Raw genomic sequence first — 21022 nt, 5'->3', positions numbered from 1 at the left:
AGTTAGAGACAGACTGTGAAAGGCCTGGAATACCAAGGAGCTTGGACTTGATTTTCTAAGAAGTTTTTGAAGGTCTTTTAAACCCAGGAGTGACCTTGTAAGGATTGCAGGGGGCTTAGCAAGGTGAGTAATTATATATTCATCCCCTGTGCATCAGTGAGATGGGATCTAGTCTCATTCATAATTATTAATTCAGAGCCTTGTCCTGAATGAAAAAAATTGTCATTTCATGTCATTTCTTTCACTACCTGTTTCCTTATGCCCAGTGCTTTTCCTTTCTCCCTTCTACCTGACAGAACAAAACAAAAAAACAACATGGAGTATTAACTTGTAGTATCTCTGGCCATCTCTTAAAAGGGCCAACAGTCAGTATCATTTCATTACAGGCAAGAAGAGAGGCGGAGGCGGTCCTTCCAGGATTACACTGGGCAGAAGATCACCCTCGAGGCTGTCCTGAACACTACCTGCAAGAAGTGTGGCTGTAAAGGTAAGGCGAAGTCTCTATCATTTTAGTTTTTCTCTCTTGTGGATGGACCCTTTATGGGATGCGGGAGGCCCCCTGGTGTGGGTTAGGTCACTGTGGTTTTTAGCCAAATGCTGGCCTCACCTGCTCATCTGCTATTCCTACTAGACTCACATCAGAGTTCATGGCTTGTTGCTTTTTCTGTTTCCTTTTCTGAATGCTGGCCCTGCCAGATACTACACCACCACCACTACTCCCCTCTCTCTACGGGTGATGCCCTGCCTGGGCAAGGTCCCCATGTACTATGCCAGGAGGGGTAAGAGTGTTGGATTATGATTAACACTCTAAATTTTTATCTCGAAGGATGATTATTGTTCTGCTGCAAAAATTAAGTGACTTGGAAATATATTCCTCTAAGGATCCAAGTCAAGCTCTTTCTTGCTTATTACCTTTATCTCTATAACTTCAGAGTTCTGAATACAGTATCTTTTTAGTAATAAAGAATACAGGCTAGTCACTTCCTTTTAGCTTTGTTTCTTCAAGTTTCCTCCAGTCCTACTCAAATATTAAAGAGCTCTTTCAGCCTGACTTCCCTTGTTGGAGCTATAATGAGAAGTATTGCCAGCTTCTCGTTTTCAGAGTGACCTCAATTTGTCACCCCTTCTCCCTAGCCTTTCACCTACCCAGCTCTCTTGATTTTTCTACAATGAGTGGTAGCAGATTTGTGCCCTGGTTGAGGTCGTGGGGTTTAAGCCCCAATTTATCATTAATGTAGAGGGAGGAAGGGAAAAATAAAATAGAAAGAATACTTCCTCATGAGTATTGTAGGACCATTTCCAGCATAGATATTTGGAAAACTCTATGCTGTATTCTCCTTCCAGGCACCATCCCGCTTCTGGACTCCGAGTTGCAAAGTAGTTTACACATAGCTTTTTGATGACTTCATCAAATTCTTTATGCCCCTGAGAGAGGGTCTACAAAGAGCTCAGACAAAACCAGCTGTGTAGCATCTGTTAAAGGGCCGCTTAATAGCAGTGTAGGCTCAGGGAGGGTGGGGTTCTCTTACCTTCAACTTGTGTCCACCAGGTGTTACATGAGGCAGAGAAGAATAATGAGAGATGGAATTTGGCCCAGGCAGGCCAAAGGTGGTTGGTTTTGATGCAGCAGAAAGAGCACAGGGCAGGGAGGTATGAGACCTGGGGTAAGTTTTAGCTCTGCTGCTGTCTGTGTGACCTTGAGGTACTTCTCTACTCTGGGCCTTCATGTCGTCTGCAAATGCAGTGTTGGATTTGATGATCTCTCAGGCCCTTGCCAGACCTGACAGTCTGTGAATGTTGAGTGCCCCTAGGTGACTGCTGTCTTTCTGTGTGTTAGCTTGAATCTGAGTGCTGCCTTCCTGCTTGCTGCCTAAGAGCTGTCTTCCTTTGGGGCTTGGCCTGCCACTCGGCTCCCTCTGCTAAGTATTCCGCTCTCTGGAGCAGCCTTTCATTGTCAGGAATAAGTTCCAAATAGACCTTTAAAAATTCCTGAGCCCAGTTGCTAATGGACGGCAGCACAAGCCTGTGTCCTCACGTCCTTTGCCATTTCCAAAGCGGTGCCAGGGTTTCCCACAGCTCTAGGACCAGATGCTTGTCTGGCTCTGGTTAAGTGAGCAATGCCATCTTGAGGTGATAGAAAATCTGCTCTGAAGGCAACAGCTGCTCTGAATGAACTCATTAGTACCTCCTGAACGAGCCAACCCTTCAGGAACTTCTAGGGAAGATCCACCTGCTAAGGTAAGAGACTGCCTCTTCCCTCCCTACCTTTTCTACTTCTCTTCTGCAGGCCACTTTGCAAAGGATTGTTTCATGCAGCCAGGTGGGACCAAGTACTCTCTGATACCTGATGAGGAAGAGGAGAAGGAAGAGGCAAAGGCAGCAGAGTTTGAAAAGCCTGACCCCACGAGAAATTCTTCTAGAAAAAGAAAGAAGGTGAGTGCTGTCTTTATTTTATTTATCATATTGAGTTTTAAAATAAAAATATACTTTCTGCAGATATTTTAGAAATACTGAAAAACATAAAGAACATTAGGATCTCTTGTAATCTTTCCACCCAGTGAGACTCTTATAGTAGTTTTGGTATATTCTAATATTTTTTCTAGGTAAATATATACATACATATAATATAAACATATATATAATTTTCTAGGGAAGTGTATATATAATTTTCGTATATGTATGTGTTTACATATAAACACACAAGCATGGTCATACTAGGTATAGTTTATATCCTACTTTTTTCATTATATTTATCAAAAGCAGGGCTTCCCTGGTAGTGCAGTGGTTAAGAATCCACCTGCCAATGCAGGGGACACGGGTTCGAGCCCTGGCCTGGGAAGATCCCACATGCCGTGGAGCAACTAAGCCCGTGTGCCACAACTACTGAGCCCGCGTGCTGCAACTACTGAAGCCTGTGCACCTAGAGCCTGTGCTCCGCAACAAGAGAAGCCACTGCAATGAGAAGCCCGCGCACCACAATGAAGAGTAGCCCCCACTCGCCGCAACTGGAGAAAACCTGCGTGCAGCAACGAAGACCCAACGCAGCCAAAAGAATAAAATAAATAAAATATATAAATTTATATTTATCAAAAGCATTTTCTAGTATCCTTAAGTGTTCTTCAAAACTTGATATAAGAGCACCATATGATATTCTACTCTATGGCTATATGATGGTTTATTTAATAATTTTTCTATTGTGGGATATTTTTGATTACTTCCAACCTAAATCTTTGGCCATATCTCTTATTGCTTTCTTCGGATAAATTCCTAAGTAAGATTACTGAGTTAGGGCTTTAAGACTCTTGATACATGTTATCAAATTGTCTTTCCAGAAAGTACTTATTTTACACCCAGCAGAGGATAAGAGTGCCTGTCTCACTGAGTTGTATCTTCCATCTACTACTTCTAGCAAAACAATTCATAAAACAGACATTAGGGCTTCCCTGGTGGCGCAGTGGTTGAGAGTCCGCCTGCCGATGCAGGGGACATGGGTTCGTGCCTCGGTCCGGGAAGATCCCACATGCCGCGGAGCGGCTGGGCCCGTGAGCCATGGCCACTGAGCCTGCGCTCCGCAACGGGAGAGGCCACAACAGTGAGAGGCCCACGTACCGCAAAGAAAAAAAAACAAAACAGACATTATTGTGGTGCAGGAAAAAAACAGTGCATTTGTAGCATACAACATAGAAAGGAAATGAAAAAAAACTATATTATAGTTCGGTCAGAAATAGTTGTTCTCATGTAGTATAGTGTTTTTCTTTTTTTTTTTTTGGCCACACACCACAGCATGTGGGACCTTAGTTCCCCGACCAGGGATTGAACCTGCGCACCCTGCATTGGAAGGCAGAGTCTTAACCACTGGACTGCTGGGGAAGTCCCTAGTGTAGTGGTTTTCTAATTGTGGCTGGTTATTAACTTCTGGGTTTTTTTTTTGGTTTTGTTTTGTTTTTTCAAAGCTTTGGCAAACTTTTATTGAGTGGTCATTTTATTCCAGGCATTGCAAACCTAGGAATATAAAAACTGTGATAAGGTTCTTGCCCTCAGTGGGCATTATCTACAAATTCAGCATTTTCTTCATTTTTTAGATGAGGAGGAAGGTCCATTGTACCATTATTAAGAATTGCCCCAAGTATATGGATAATAATATATCGATCTGTATATTCTTTCCCTGGGTGATCACATCCCTCCTAAGACTTCAGCTGCCCTGACCACTTTCACATCACTAAGTAATAGCCCACTGGTACTTCAGACTTTGGCTTGGAGTCAATCAGACGTAGGTTGAGGCCCTTCTGAGCTACTTACCAGCTATATAACTTTGGGCTCAAAGTAGGATCATTGTGCTCCTTGAACAACCAAAACCCTTGTTTGTACCTTGTAATACTAGTTTTAATGACAGCAGTAACCTCTCAGTCTCCCAAGAAAGAAACAATATGTAATTAATTTTCTTCTCCTTACTATCCCATGCCTAGTCAGTCACCAAGTCCTGTCCATGGTACCTTATAATATCCCAATTCTGTTCCTTCCTCCCACTCCCACTACTACTGTGCATTTCACCTGCTTCCCTCTCTCACTTATATTCAGACTATTGAATTAGCCTAGGGAGATTTTAAAACTACATATTTGCCTTCTACCTCTTGAGTACCAAGTTCACATCTGGGCATCTGATTTTTTGGAAAAAGCACCTTCTTTATTTCACTGCTCAATTCTCTTCATTGTTTTTTTGCCCTCTGCTTTAATTCTGAATGTGGACTGCTTGAGGCTGTGTCTGTTTTTATTATTCCCTTCTCATCTCTAACTACCTTCTCCCTAAGTGATCTCATCCTGTCCAGTGGTTTTGAATACCATTTATATGCTAATAATCCCCCAATTAAGTATATGTATCGTTTTTTAAATCCAAGTCTGTAATTCTCCAAGTCTGTAATTCTATCTCTAACTTTTTCTCTGGAACTTCAGATTTAGATATTCAACTGCCTATTTGACATCTCCATCTGATTGTCGAGTTGACATCAAGCTTAGCACACTCCAAAACTCTTCAATGTTCCTCTTACCCAAGGCTGCTCCCTTCATATTCCTCCCTATCTCAATGAATGGGTCACCAGTTGCTGAAACCAAAATCTGCAGCCTTTGGGTATAGTGTTGTTATTGTTCTAATTGTAGTAAAAGATATGTAACATAAATTTTACTGTCTTAATCTTTTTTTTTTTTTTTGTTTGGCGGGAGGCTGTGCTGCACAGCTTGTGGATTTTAGTTCACCAACCAGGGATTGAACTCACCCCCTCGGCAGTGAGAGTGTGGAGTCCTAACCACTGGACCACCAGGGAATTACCCCATCTTAACCGTTTTTAAGTGTACAGTTCTTTGGCATTAAGTAAATTCATATTATTGTGCAATCATCACCACCATCCATCTCTAATACTCTTTTTTTTTTTTTTTGGCTGCATTGGGTCTTCGTTGTGGTGTGCGGGCTTCTCATTGCGGTGGCTTCTCTTGTTGGGGAGCACAAGCTCTAGGCGCGTGGGCTTCAGTAGTTGTGGCTCACGGGCTTAGTTGCTCCGCAGCATGTGGGATCTTTCCAGACCAGGGATCGAACCCGTGTCTCCTGCATCGGCAGGCAGATTCTTAACTACTGTGTCACCAGGGAAGTCCCTCTAGTACCCTTTTCATTTTGTAAAACTGAAACTCTATACCCATTAAACAATAACTCCTCATTCTCCTTTTCTCCCAGCACCTGATAACCACCATTCTACTTTCTGTATGATTTAGACTACTCTAAGTATCTTATAAAGTGGAATTATATAGTATTTGTTTTTTTGTGACTGGCTTACTTGAGTTAGCATAATGTCCTCAAGGTTCATCCATGTTATAGCATGTGTCAGAATTTCCTTCCTTTTTAAGACTGAAAATATTCCATTGTATGCATATTCCATATTTTGCTTATTCATTCATTCGTTGTTGATGCTAGGATTGTTTCCACCTTTTGGCTTTTGTGAATAATGCTGCTGTGAACATAGTTGTACAAATATTTCTTTGAGATCTTGCTTTCAATTTTGGGGGGTATATACCCAGAAGTGGAGTCGCTGGATCATATGGTAATTTTTTTTTAATTTATTCATTTATTTTATTTATTTTTTGGGTGTGTTGGGTCTTCATTGCTGTGCACGGGCCTTCTCTAGTTGCGGCAGGTGGGGGCTACTCTTCGTTGTAGTGTGCGGGCTTCTCATGGCAATGGCTTCTCTTGTTGCAGAGCACGGGCTCTAGGTGTGTGGGCTCAGTAGTTGTGGCTCGCGGGCTCTAGAGTGCAGGCTCAGTAGTTGTGGCGCACGGGCTTAGTTGCTTCGTGGCATGTGGGATCTTCCCAGACCAGGGCTCAAACCCGTGTCCCCTGCATTGGCAGGCAGATTCTTTAACCACTGAGCCACAGGGAAGTCCCATATGGTAATTCTGTTTTAATTTTTTTTGTGGAACCACCATACTGTTTTTCACGGCAACTGCACCATTTCACATTCCTACCAACAGTGCCCAAGGGTTCCAATACAGCATAGTGTTTTATTACTGTCAATTAGGTAAAAGTGGATGATGTTGTTGTTCAGTTGTTCATTTCTTCTGTCTCTTCTCATTTTTTCTTTTTTTTTTAAATTTATTTTTAATTCCCAGGAAAGGATTGTTAACGTGTCCAATCAGAACATGTCTCTTCCTGTTTAAGATCCTTCAGTGATTTCCCATTGTACTTTAAAAAAAATCCAGACTGCCTCCTGTGAAAACAAACTGTCTAACCCTAGTCCTCTTCAAGTACTGCCTTTAGCAGGCAGTAAATTATATCTAGCTAAAACATTGTTGTGTCTTTTTTTTTTTTTAATTTATTTATTTGGTTGCACCGGGTCTTAGTTGCGGCAGGTGGGCTCCTTAGTTGTGGCATGCGAACTCTTAGTTGCGGCATGCATGTGGGATCTAGTTCCCCGACCAGGGATCAAACCTGGGCCCCCTGCATTGGGAGGGTGGAGTGTTAACTGCTGCACCACCAGGGAAGTCCCTGTTGTGTCTTTTTTATGTATCTATTTTTACAGTTATCTTCTGCTTAAGACAGGGGCTGCAAGTTTTCTATTTACAGTGCTGTTATAAAGTTTCCCTTTTAAGTAGGACTTTTTAAAGCAAAAATTCAGATATTAAGAAAAAATTTAAGTAAAAAAATAGCAGTTTATAAACACACGGAATAAAAATTGTGGCACTATTATATGAATGAATGGCACTTGGAAGACACTGATTTAGAGCAGTGGGGATATTATTTTAATTTGGTACTGTTCTCTTGTGAACCAAAGAAATAGAAATTAACAAAGGCCCCTACTTCAAGTACTGCCCTCCAGAAGCCTTCTGCAAACCTTCAGCATTGCCATGTTTAGCCTAACTCCCTCACAGAGGCAACTGTCCCCAACCCTGCAAGCAGTATTGCTTTCTTTTTTTTTATTTTTTATTTTTTTGCGGTACGGGGGCCTCTCACTGTTGTGGCCTCTCCCGTTGCGGAGCACAGGCTCTGGACACGCAGGCTCAGCGGCCATGGCTCACGGGCCCAGCCGCTCCGTGGCATGTGGGATCTTCCCGGACCGGGGCACGAACCCATGTCCCCTGCATCGGCAGGCGGACTCTCAACCACTGTGCCACCAGGGAAGCCCCAGTATTGCTTTTTAAAAAAAATTTTTTTAATTGAAGAATGGTTGATATACAATATTATATACATTAAAGGTGTGCAATATAGTAATTTACAATTTTTAAGGTTGTATTCCATTTATAGTTATTATAAAATATTGGCTCTCTTCCTCGTTTTGTACAGCAGGGGTCCCCAACCGTCCTCCCCACCTGCCCCTCGGGGCCACACAGCAGGAAGTGAGGGAGGGAAGCTTCATCTGCCGCTCCCCATCACTCACATTACCAACTGAACCATCCCCCCACCCTCCATGGAAAAATTGCCTTCCACAAAACCGTTCCCTGGTGCCAAAAAGGTTAGGGGACCGCTGTGGTACGGTGTATCATTGTAGCTTATTTTATGCATAATAGTTTGAGTATTGCTTATTTTTGAACACAGGGTTTGGCTTTACATATCTTTATTCTTGATGCTAGCCTTCTTCATAGAGGTCTGAGGACTTGATTTAAAGAGGGAAATGGGAAGCTTCCACCATATTACCTCATTATTTAAATATAAAACAAAAGAAGGGCAACCCATAATCTTACTACTTTACCAGAATCTATATTATTGTGGCACATATTTTCTTCTAGCTGTTTTCAAATGCATGTTTTACCTAGATGTAATTAAAATGTATGTATAATTTTGTTTCCTGTTTTTTACTTTGTCATGTCATCGTTCCATTTTTGCCACATAGTCTTTTTTTGAAATAAATTTATTTATTTATTTATTATTTTTGGCTGTGTTGGGTCTTCATTGCTGCACACAGGCTTTCTCTAGTTGCGGCAAGCGGGGGCTACTCTTCGTTGTGGTGCGCAGGCTTCTCATTGCGGTGGCTTCTCTTGTTGTGGAGCATGAGCTCTAGGCGTGCGGGCTTCAGTAGTTGTGGCGCAGGCTCTAGAGTGCAGGCTCGGTAGTTGTGGCGCACGGGCTTAGTTGCTCTACGGCATATGGGATCTTCCGGGACCAGGGCTCGAACCCATGTCCGCTGCACTGGCAGGAGGATTCTCGACCACTGTGCCACCAGGAAAGCCCACCACATAGTCTTAAAATGTTCATTTGCAGTGGCTATGCATATTACATTAGGTGGATGCTGAGGAATTGCTTTTCTGAGGGCAGTGGAGGATGTACTTAATAACCTGGGCTGTGGAGACAGACTGCCCGGCTTCTAATCTCAGTTGGGTCACCTCCTCACTGTGGAACTTAGGCTAAACTTCTCTGAATCTGTTTCCTTTATAAAATGGGAACAATAAGCATCTACTTCATAAGGTTGTTAGGATGCGGAGATGCACATAAAACTCTGAGCACAGTGCCTGCATACAGCAAAGCCCAGTGCGTGTCAGCTACTGGTAGCTGTTGCTTAAAAACAGAGGCTTTATCATCACTGTGCAAGAGGTGCACAGTGCACCTCTTGCACTGTTGGTGGGAATGTAAATTGATACAGCCACTATGGAGAACAGTATGGAGGTTCCTTAAAAAACTAAAAATAGAACTACCATACGACCCAGCAATCCCACTGCTGGCCATATACCCTGAGAAAACCATAAGTCATAAAGAGTCATGTACCACAATGTTCATTGCAGCTCTATTTACAATAGCCAGGACATGGAAGCAACTAAGTGTCCATCGACAGATTAATGGATAAAGAAGATGTGGCACGTATATACAATGGAATATTACTCAGCCATAAAAAGAAACGAAATTGAGTTATTTGTAGTGAGGTAGATGGACCGAGAGACTGTCATACAGAGTGAAGTAAGTCAGAAAGAGAAAAGCAAATACAATATGCTAATACATATATATGGAATCTAAAAAAAAAAATAAAAGCTTCTGAAGAACCTAGGGGCAGGACAGGAATAAAGACACGGACATAGAGAATGGACTTGAGGACACGGGGAGGGGGAAGGGTAAACTGTGTTGAAGTGAGAGAGTGGCATGGACATATATACACTATGAAATATAAAATAGATAGCTAGTGGGAAGCAGCTGCATAGCACAGGGAGATCAGCTCAGTGCTTTGTGCCCATCTAGAAGGGTGGGATCGGGAAGATGGGAGGGAGATGCAAGAGGGAGGAGATATGGGGATATATGTATATGTATAGCTGATTCACTTCGTTATAAAGCAGAAACGAACACACCATTGTAAAGCAATTATACTCCAATAAAGATGTTAAAAAAAAAGAAAGAGGCTTTGTGGTCAGAGACTGGGTTTAAGTACAGACACTGGGTTCAAAAAGTTCTTTATATATTCTAGATATCAATCTCTTATCAGATATATGACTTGCAAATATTTTCTCCCATTCTTTGGATTGCCTTTTCACTCTGTTGGTAGTGTTCTATTTTTATTTTTCAGATTTACATTAAAAAAATTGTGGTGAACAAACACATAAAACTTACCATCTTAACCATCTTTAAGTACAGTTCAGGAGTGTTAAGTATGTTCACATACTAAGTATATGATAGTGTCTTTTAATGTACAAACATTTCCATCATGATGAAGTCCAACTTATGTATTTTTTTCTTTTGTTTCCTGTACTTTTGGTGTTGTGTTCAAGAAATCATTGCCAAATCTAACGTCATGAAGCTTTTTCCTTCTGTTTTCTTCTAAAAGTTTTATAGCTTTAACTCTTACATTTAGATCTTTGATCCATTTTTTGAGGGTTTTTTATTGTTGCTGTTTGTTTGTTTGTTTTAACATGGTGTAAAGGAAGGTTCCAACCTCATATTTTTGCATGCAGATATCCAGTATCCCCAGCACCATTTGTTGAAAAGACTGTCCTTTCTCCATTGAATGGTCTTGGCATCCTTTTCAAAAGCCATTTGACTGTACACATGAGGGTTTATTTCTGACTCTTCATTCCATTCCATTGGTCCATATGTCTGTCTTTTTGCTAGAGCCACACTGTTTTGAATGCTCTAACTTCATAGTAAGTTTTGAAATCAAGAAATGTGAGTCCTCCAACATTGTTCTTTTTCAAGGTATTTTGGCTCTTTGGGGGTCCCTTGAGATTCCATATGAATTTTAGGATGAAATTTTCTAATTTTGCAAAAAATGTCATTGGGATTTTGGAAGGGTTGCATCAAATCTGTAGATTACTTTGTGTAGTATTGGCGTCTTAACCATATTAAGTCTCCCAGTCCATGAACATTGATGTTTTTCCATATATTTGTGTTGTCTTTAATTTCTTTCAGCATTGTTTTGTAGTTTTCAGTGTACAAGTATTTTTGCCTCTTTGGTTAAGTTTATTCCGAAATATTTTATTCTCTTTGATGCTATGGAATTGTTTTGATGCTATGGAATTGTTTTCTTAATTTTCTTTTCGGATTGCTGATTGTCAGTATATAGAAATACAACTGATTCTTGTGTGTTGATTTTGTATCCTGCAACTTTTCTGAATTCACTGATTAGTTCTAACAGCTTTTTTGTGGAATCTTTAAGATTTTCTACATGTAAGATCATGTTTCCAAACAGGCAATTTTACTTGTTTAGTAGAGCTAGATTTTTAACTGTGATTCTGTGTGTATGTTCCAGGAGTTTTTCATTCTCTTTTAACCTTTTAGGGGTTAAATGGTATTTATCAGATTCCTGAAGTGGTTCTGTGGATATCTCACTTCTGTGGGTCTTTGGTTGTTTTTGTATTGCTTAATACACCTGGTGCAACTAGTTATTGCTTTGCTTCTAAAGCTTCTTTGAGATGTGTATTTCAGTTCACCAAAATAATTATTAAGGATCTGCTAGGTATGAGGCACTTTATGACCTGCTTAGTCAACCCATTATCCTACCCTCTGTTGCTCTTCACTTAGTAGAGAAATGGTCTGATGAACAATGGCAGTAATAATCATCATATCTTATTATTTTTAAAGTACCTTTATGTATATGAACTTCTAACTCATGAATCCTCTTTGATTAAAAAGTGCTCCAGGGGGCTTCCCTGGTGGCGCAGTGGTTGAGAGTCCGCCTGCCGATGCAGGGAACATGGGTTCGTGCCCCGGTCCGGGAAGATCCCACATGCCGCGGAGCGGCTGGGCCTGTGAGCCATGGCCGCTGAGCCTGCGCGTCCGGAGCCTGTGCTCAGTAACGGGAGAGGCCCGCGTACCGCCAAAAAAAAAAAAAAAAAAAATAGTGCTCCAGGGAGCTGAAACTGTAAAAACTTCCCCCTTGATGCCCATTGTTTCTACCAAGATATCTAGCGTCATTGTCTTTTCACCTTGTCATTAATCGCTTTATTATCTTTTATGCCTTATATTTGTTTAGTACTTACAGTTCATAAAATATCTTCTGTTTTTTTTTTTTTGGCCACGCTGCACAGCATGCAAGATCTTAGTTCCCCGACCAGGTATCAAACCCATGCCCCCTGCAGTGGAAGCGTGGAGTCTTAACCACTGGACCGCCAGGGAAGCCTCAAAATATCTTCATTTTTTATTTTGTTTTATCCTTACACAATCCTGTGTGGTAGCCAGAGTAGGCATTATTATCCCACCATTTTACACCTTAGGAAAATGGAGATTAAGAGAAATTGTCTCACCTGAAGTCACACAACTATAAGAGATAGTGCTGAAATAAGAACCCAGTTCTTTAGATTACTAACCCAATATTCTTTTCTATACCACACTTCTACCATTAATTCATTTAGCTCTTCAATTATTTATTTACTCAACAACTATGTATTGAGTGCCTCATACTTTTCTATTGTGCATTGTGTTAGGTGATTGACTTATCAGGTCTTATAAGATCGCTTTTGGGCCAGATTTTGCTCTGTTACCCGCTACCCTTAGTAATCATCTGATGTCATCTATTGATTTTTTTAAAATTTTCAAACGTGTTTCATTTATTTGTTTTACGTGAATTTGTATTCCTTAAATGTATTTCACTGAGATGATAAAGTGAAGTGCTGTAGGAATATGCTCTCTATTGATCTGTTTCTGTTCATAACCGTAAATCAAGTTTCCAGGCCTCCTGTTTCTTTCCCCCATCTAAATCTTTGATTCCAACAGGAGGTTGGCTTTCCTTATCAGTAAAAACTTCTACCTGAGATGGATATTTTGGAGTGTGCGAGAGTGGCAGATTTGGACACCTGTTGCAGCACTAGTTGGCTCTGGGCCATCCAGAATTAGAACCAGAAAGTCAAAAACAGTCTACTGGGTTCTCATCTCTGCTTCTTTACGAGACTGCTTCATTGTCCCACTTCTTTCTGCAGTCTGGTAGAAGAGAATGTCTAATGTAAAGTCTCTAAGACAGGAGAAGGTGCTAGGCATGTTGGGAAATCAGGAAATGGCCAGGATAAAGAAAGGGTGTCACCTGTTTCAAATAGTGCCTGGCACATATTGGCATGCACCTTTGAATTGATAGACTCCGTCATATGTGCCATGTGTAACTCCTCGGGTTCCTTCCCTCAGTGAGGCCTACCCTCAGTTTGGAGAGTAATAGGGACTGACTCCTGCTGCTGCTGGTGAGTAGGGGCAGGAGTAAGAGATCTTTCTAGCCCTGAGCCCTCCACTTCTTTTTATCAAACATACATGAATTGAATGCATGTCCTTGTCCAAAAATCTAGTACGTATTGGTTTAGTTCTATGCAATACCTATTCAGTACCATGACGGTTTTCATCCCAGTGTCTGAAAATTATAAGTCATTTTTGTTGGGCATAATTAGAACAGGAGGAAGCTTTGTGTTGCAAATGGAAATGGGCTATGAAGAGGTTGATAAAATAGGAACAAAGGTTTTTGTAGTGAAGCCCTGGATAATCTTTCATGAACCTGTGGTATGTGCTTTGCTAGCCTCTTTCACTTATCATATGCCATCATGGGTCTTTCTGAATCAGGCTATATTATGAGGAAGCATCTGCTTTGGGCATCAGGCTGCTGACTTATTATAATGAAGTTTAGCTATATTTGATCCAGAATGTAATTTTCTTCTCTTCATATGGCTACTATAATTACTCTCTGCTGTACTATATTTAGAAGAACAGAATAGGAATGTCATCCCTTTGGCTGCATTGCTGGCTCTGTTCTGTTCTCCAGAGAACTTCTGGTGCCTATCTGAGAGAGAGGTTGCCAGTCCTGGGCCTGTTCTGCTGGAGCACAGAGAGTTGTCCAGTGTATTCTGCTCGAAAGCCTTCAGGATTCTTCTTCTTCTATGGAATAAAGTCTGAGTTCCTTTAAGACTCTTCACAATCTGTCCAACATCCCAGCATCATCTCTCACCAGTCCTTTCCCTCACACACTGTACTCCAACCTCATTCATTAAAAGAATTTCTGTTGTGTGCCAGGTTCTGTTCTAGTCGTTGCAGCAACAGTAGTGAACAAAATAGGAAAATCCCAGTCTTCATGGTACTTACTTTCTAATGGGAGTCACAGACAACGAACTAGTAAATAAATATAAAATAATACTAATATTTCAAGTACTGAAAATTGCTATGGAGAAAAATCAATTTGGTAATGAGAGCTAGGGAGTACTAGAATAGGGGTAAAGGGATGGCTGACTTGCCATTCTAGATAGGATGGTAAGGGCAGACCTTTCTCATAAAGCATCATTAGAGTGGATCTTTGAAAGAAGCGAGAAAGCAAGCTACTCAGATAAGTGGTGAGAGAACATTTCAACAAGTACAATAGTTAGAGATTGGGAATGAGCTTGGCATGTTTAAGGAACAGTAAGGAGGCCAGTGTAGCTGGAGGAAGTGAATGAGTTAGAGGAAACCAGGGCCTTATAGGAGAATCTGAGGACTTCAGCTTTCACTTAGAGTGAGATGGATGTCATTAGGCATTTTACTAGAGGGATGACATGATCTGACTTATCTTTTAAGAGAATTATTCTGGCTACTGTATGGAAATTAGATGGTTAGAAGGCAAAAGTGGAAGTAGCAAGCTAGTTAATAGATAGTATTAGTAATCCACATGATCAAGTAAATGAGGCCTAAGAACTGACCATAAATTTGGCCATGTGGAGATCATTGGTAACTTTGACAAGAGCTGTTTCAGTAGAGTGGTGGGTTGACAACCTGGTTAAAATTGTTTAGGAGGGTTGTTTTTTTTTTCAAAATGGGAACTATTATAGCACATTTGTTTATTTTGGGGAACAAATTGATGCAGGAGAGAGAGGACAATTCCTGGACCTATGTCTTTGAGTAGGAAAGAAGGGATGGGATCCAGTACAAGGTAAGTATGCCACACAGGATCTTTCAGGCATTTGCTTCATTCTGTCTTCCATCTGGCTGGAAGGCCCTCAGTTCCCTTCTTCCGTCAGCACTACTACCACTACTCCACCTGCCAAAGCCATGTTCATCCTTCAAAAGCACAACACATTACATATCCTTCATGAGGCCATCCTCAAATTCCTCAGACATAATTGATTTCTTTCCCTTGTGTGTCCATGGCATATTGTTTGTACTTTTCTTACATCACTTCCGTGGACTGCCTAGTGTCTTAATTAATCTTTCTCCTTGATTAGTGTATCCCTTGAAGGCTTCTGTTCCCTGATTTCTAATGTCATTCAAGTACTATAAGAGACAAATTAGTTAATAGATATTACTGGCTTTTAGAAGGTACTCAACAAATATTTGTTGAATGAATGTACTGTATGGTTATTGGGAGTTATTCTTTCCCTTGTTTGATGAGGTTGGCTCAGGTTTGGAGGAATGGTGCCAGTCACCACTCCTGAGCTACTGAATGTGTTTACTTTGCATGCAGCTATGGCTTTGCACTAGTAGGTACTCTGTATTTGTCTGAATTCTATTAAAAGTATGTTCTTATCTCCTAAGCGACACTGTATGTAACTATGGCTCTCTAAAATGCTTTATAGGTAGTAAAGTTCAGTAAATACTTGTGAGTTGATTAATAACCTTCTCCCTCTGGTCTTACCCTTTCCAAGCTATGATAAACTGGTGCTTATAAGCAAATTCTAACCAGGAATCACCCTCTATCCTACTTTATAAAAATTAACCCTAGAGAATCAGTTTGAGAATCAAATTATCTCTTGAGAATCAATTATTTCTCAAGAATAAGAGAATAAATAACCAGTGCTTTCTCAAGAATAATTCTTAAGAATAAATAAAACAGAATAAATGCTTGCTTGCTTGCTTGATTTCTGGCTAGATCAGTGCCTTTGGGCTAGAAAATGCTAACTTAGGTGCTGGCTTTAACACACAGAGCTAAAAAGAACATCTAATTTGGGGCCCAGCCTGAGTCAAATCCAGGTTCTACCATTTGGGCAAGTTACTTTATCTCAGTAAACCTCTCTGAAGTTATAATTTTCTTTCCTGAAAATATAGAGATTATTATGCCCACTTAATAGATTTGTTTTGAAGGTCATGGGGTATGTGTGCCAAGTGCCCAGCCCAGCATCTAGAAAATTAGGTACTCAATAAGTGTTAACTGCTGTTACTCTCCTTTCTCAGTTTACGCTGGGCTGCTGCTAACCTTTTTTTAGAACTATAGAGAAAGTGGATGGGCTAGCTGCTGTAGCACAGGATATGTGCTTCTCAGAGAGAGGTTTTGAGCAATGGCTTCTTTCCCCTGCCCCTCCGGCCTGTCTACTATGAGCTCCCACTTCTGGGTCATTACCCTTTACCTTATGCTCCTCTTCCCCAGAATGTAGCCAAGGGACCAGAAGCCAGCTTCACCTCTGACTTTCCAACTTCACCTCTACTCCAACTCCCAACTTTCCTCTTGAACTACAACATACGAAGTAATTTTTGTTCTCTAGCTCAAGGTTAGAGACAAAATGAAAATGATGCCACCTGCTGGAAAACTAGATTTTCTTTATTCGGGTTGCAAAAGAGCTTTTACATCAAGATTGAGGTCTAGAAAGCCATCTCCCCAAGTCCTCCTTGCTACCTAGAGTCAACGTTCTAGCTTGCCAGGGTTCTCTAGTGATTTGCTTTTCTCTTTCCTCCTTCTGAGCCTGTATCATTGAGAAAGTGGAAATAATGCCAAACTCTGAGTTAGAAAGTGTGACGTTCTTGTCTTGTCTTTGGTCACTTCTTTGAGTTGCAGTTTTCACCTCTGTAAAATAGCAATAATAATTCCTGACTTCTGACCTTACCAGATTATTATTACAAGATACGAGATGCAGAAAGTTTGATAAACTAAAGTGCTATTTGTTTGTAAGGAAGTATTATTACTTTCCTTTCTCATTTATGTATCCAGGCTGGGCCAGTCTTAGGGGAATTGGTGCCAGACTCTGCATCTGCTTGTTTACTTTCCCAGGACTCTGTCCTACCTAAGGGGCAGAGACTGGTGAGGCTGCCAAGCCCATGTAGCCTGTGATTAACTTCCATTATCTTGCCATCTAGGAAATTGCAACACCATAAGCCAAACCATGGATTTGCCGACTCTCAACTTCTCCCAGCCATGGTTCCTACAGCTTGATAACTTGGGCCTGGGAAGCTTCCCCTCTCTCTACTCCACTGGAGACTCCAAGAAAGAATTTTGGTTTAATCTTCTCTTAGAACTTTGACTCATCTGCTGTAGATACTTGGCCAGATTGTCAGAACATTCTGGGAGTTCTCTGAAATAAGAGAATAATACAATACTTCTAGCTACCACTGAGTTCCTACCATGTATCAGGCACTATAGTTAGTACTTACCATGTTTAGTCCTCGTAGCATCCTTTGAAGTAGGTATTTATTATTTGTAATTTACTGAAAGGAAAACTGAGGTTCAAAAAAGTAAAGTCTTGGGACTTCCCTGGTGGTCCAGTGGTTAAGACTCTGTGCTTCCAATGCAGGGGGCGCCGGTTTGATCCCTGGTTGGACAAGTCAGATCCCACATGCCACCCAGCGCGGGCCAAAAAAGAAAAAAAAAAAGTTAGGTCTTTTGTTCTAAATCACATAGTTAGTAAGTGGCAGAGTTGGAATTTGAACTTAATTCTTTTTTTTTTTTTTAATTTTTAAAATTTATTTTTGGCTGCGTTGGGTCTTTGTTGCTGTGTGTGGGCTTTCTCTCGTTGCGGCGAGCGGGGGCTACTCTTCATTGCAGTGCACGGGCTACTCACTGGGGTGGCTTCTCGTTGCAGAGCACAGGCTCTAGGTGCACGGGCTTCAGTAGTTGTGGCGCATGGGCTCAGTAGTTGTGGCTCGTGGGCTCTAGAGCACAGGCTCAATAGTTGCGGCACATGGGCTTAGCTGCTCCGCAGCATGTGGGATCTTCCTGGACCAGGGATCGAACCCATGTCCCCTGCATTGGCAGGCGGATTCTTAACCACTGTGCCACAAGGAAAGTCCCTGAACTTAAGTCTATCTTATTCCAAAACCGTTGTTCTGACCACCATATACCGTGAGGCCTCCCATCACTATACAGGAAGAGGGGCCATGTGCAATCAAGGAAAACTCAGGAGATTTCCAGTCATATGATCTACATGCAGATCCCAGCCCTGCCTGTGTGATCTGGGGCGAGTGGTTTCCAACTTCTCCAGCCACAGATACTATCTCTTCACCACCATGTGACACAGGTGCTGTTCTTATCTCTGTTTTACATTTGAGGAGACTAGGCCTCAGTGAGGTGAAATGACTTGCCCAGGGTTACAGAAGAGTAATAGTAAGTGGCAGAGCCAGAACTCATGTCTGGGTCTAACACCTGGTTCTGTGTTTTGTCCACCATTTCTCACAGCCAGCTCCCAAGACCTAGTCTATCAGGCAGACTTACAGTCTCCGGATGCTGGATGGAAGCCTAATGGGAGGAGCAGGAGCCTTGCCCTCTTCTACTCTCACTTTCGCCCCCCATAGTCTCTCCTTAGAAACCTTACCAAGGCAATATACATATTTGCAATTCAATGAAAAGGTTTATTCAGTGCTTACAAACTGCTCCAAGTACCCTACAGAAGCCTGGGAATCAGGGTCTCAGCCTTTGTGTGCGTTTGTGCTGTTAATTTGGTGGCGTAGTGTGGTGGGAAGTGTTGAGAAAGTTCTTTCTGAGCTTTTTTCTTTATCAGTATACTCTTGTAAGGTTGGTTGCGAAACTTAGAGATGGTAAATATTCAAGGGTAGCAGGTGGGGCCTTATTAATTGATGGCGGTTATTTTCCCTGGCAGCAGGGTCTAATAGAAACCAGACTGGGAGTCAGGAGTCCTGAATCCATTACTCTCATATTCTTGGGCATGTGAAGTACTGTCTCTAGTCAGACTAGGTGATCTCTAAGGACTCCTTTCAGCTTTAATATCCTGTGCTTTTTAAAAATGAAAGTAATAGGGAGTTCTCTGGTGGTCCAGTGGTTAGGACTCAACGCTTTCACTGCCACGGCCCGGGTTCAGTCCCTGGTCGGGGAACTAAGATCCCTCAATCCGCGTGGCACGGCTGAAAAAAGAGAAAGAAAGTAATAAATGCTTGTTTAAAAAAAAATGAAAAAGGACAGCGGAAGACCTCAGCTTCCCTGTATGCAGTTCATTCCTGAGGTAACACTTGTAACTGTTTGTGTCCTTTCCATTGTTTTCTGTGTATTTTAAATATATACAGGTCTGTTAAATATACATATTATATTATGATTTAATGTACTAAATATTATAATTTATATATGTAAATATATATAATACATATGGTATGCATGTATATGTGTGTGTGTGTATAAACATACACACATATATTGTTACATACCCTGGAACCTAGAATACATACTGCATTATGACTTGATCCTTTTTCGCTCATTTTGAGCACTTTTTCTTGTTAGTACTTAAAGATATAATTTGTTTTTTTAATTAATGTTTTTTTTAATTATTTATTTTTGGCTGCATTGTGTCCCCGTTGCTGCGTGCAGGCTTTCTCCAGCTGCGGCTCGTGGGCTGTAGGCACGCGGGTTTCAGTAGTTGTGGCGCACAGGCTTTGTTGCTCCGCGGCATGTGGAATCTTCCCGGACCAGGGCTTGAACCCGTGTCCCCTGCATTGGCAGGCGGATTCCCAACCACTGGCGCCCCCAGGGAAGCCCTAATTAATGTTTTTTAATCTATTAAGTTATCTCCTAATGATTACAGGCCATGATTTTTTAAAGCAAATATATACATACAATGTTGAGTTTTTATTTTATTCATTTATTTTTTTTAGGAAAAGAAGAAAAAGAAACATAGAGACAGGAAGTCATCTGACTCTGACAGCTCAGACTCTGAGAGTGATACAGGCAAGAGGGCAAGGCACACGTCAAAAGACAGCAAGGCAGCAAAGAAGAAGAAAAAGAAGAAGAAGCACAAGAAGAAGCACAAGGAGTGAGAGTGGAAAGAGTGGAGGGGGTGGTGGAGAGAAGGAACCAGGAGCCTTGTGCCTTGAAGCGTTGGCTCCTGGAAAGACTCAGTAGTGAGAATATGGCCTTCCACCCCATTGACTTCTCTCCCATGGGAGATGGCTTCCCCTCCTGCCACAGGCAGGTTTGGGAGATATCAAAAGTATCTGCCTGAATGAGTTGTTTTCTTATCACTCCAGTCCCTTTGCAAGTGACCCCTGCAGCTGACCCATTCATTCACCCAACTTCCTTCATTCAGCAGAAGGTCCTATTACCCTCTTCCAGCTGCCACTGCCAGAGCCAGAGTCCAGGCTAGAGCCACAGGTACTGCTGTGGAGGTGAGTCTGGCTGTAGTTGGAGAACAGAGTGATTGGCCCCTCCCTGTTGGCCTTCCTTGGGCTGATTGGTGGGTGGTATCTGCTGCATCCAACAGAGGGGCAGAGGGAGACTGGCAGTACTAGGGAGAACATGGTAAGAAGTGGTGCTCACTTTTTCCATTCCCTCTAACATGATTCTACTATGTTAGAATGACAGCCAGGGGTCACAGCCAGAAAACCATTGTTTGCAGTGACTGAGCTTGTGTGTGACGTTCCGCCTGATCACTGAACCAGACAGCTCAAGCCAAGATCATTGCTTTACTTTTATTTACTACAATGTGAATCAGTTGGTTCCATTTCAGGTCTCTGCTTAAATTCCTGGCCCTAAATGGAAGTGTGCTTGGTTTTAAACTTATTGAGAGTCCTTATTGGTATAATCCCTCTTCCTGTAACTTACAGACTTAAAAGTCGCTGAGGCTGCATTAGGTGACAGAAAAACATTTAACATGTTACCTTAGACCTTAGAGAGTGGCCCAGCTAAGGTACAGCGCCAGAGGCACTAGCAAGTCACAGCCTTCTTAGATCACTTATAAGCCCTCACTTCTGTAATGATCAGATGACCTCTCCCCCAGGGCTGATTAGAGAACCAGTAAGAATTTGAACCATGAGTAATGGCCTAGCACATAGGCAGATGCTCAGCAGTCATCTTCGCCAGTGGGCATTTTCTCCCACTACCACTGGCACAAGCCTGGATCGTGTGTCCTAAGCCTGTGTTCTGGAAAGAGAGAGACCACAGCATTCCACAGAGAAGAGCAACTGTCCAGACCCAAAGGC

At 41.7% G+C, this 21022-nt stretch overlaps 1 protein-coding gene across 3 annotated transcripts in view; it reads left to right on the top strand.

The window, feature by feature from the left end:
• ZCCHC17 (zinc finger CCHC-type containing 17) overlaps nt 1-20603 on the top strand; it is a 55432-nt gene extending 34829 nt beyond the window's left edge. For 2 of the 3 annotated variants that reach the window (XM_004312087.3, XM_073793051.1), the window contains 3 exons: nt 387-487; nt 2288-2433; nt 19700-20603. In XM_004312087.3, coding sequence (XP_004312135.1) covers nt 387-487; nt 2288-2433; nt 19700-19861 — 409 coding nt within the window. In that variant the 3' untranslated portion in view covers nt 19862-20603. Of the gene's footprint in view, nt 1-386; nt 488-2287; nt 2434-2763; nt 8406-19699 lie in introns of those variants that run through there. The other variant, XM_073793050.1, reaches the window with a different exon arrangement.
• The last annotated feature ends 419 nt before the right edge of the window (nt 20604-21022 follow it).

This window comes from Tursiops truncatus, chromosome 1 (genome assembly GCF_011762595.2).
Source record: "Tursiops truncatus isolate mTurTru1 chromosome 1, mTurTru1.mat.Y, whole genome shotgun sequence".
Classification (NCBI taxonomy): domain Eukaryota; kingdom Metazoa; phylum Chordata; class Mammalia; order Artiodactyla; family Delphinidae; genus Tursiops; species Tursiops truncatus.
Note: the sequence above shows the minus strand (reverse complement) of the source record. Positions and strands in the feature narration are given on the sequence as shown.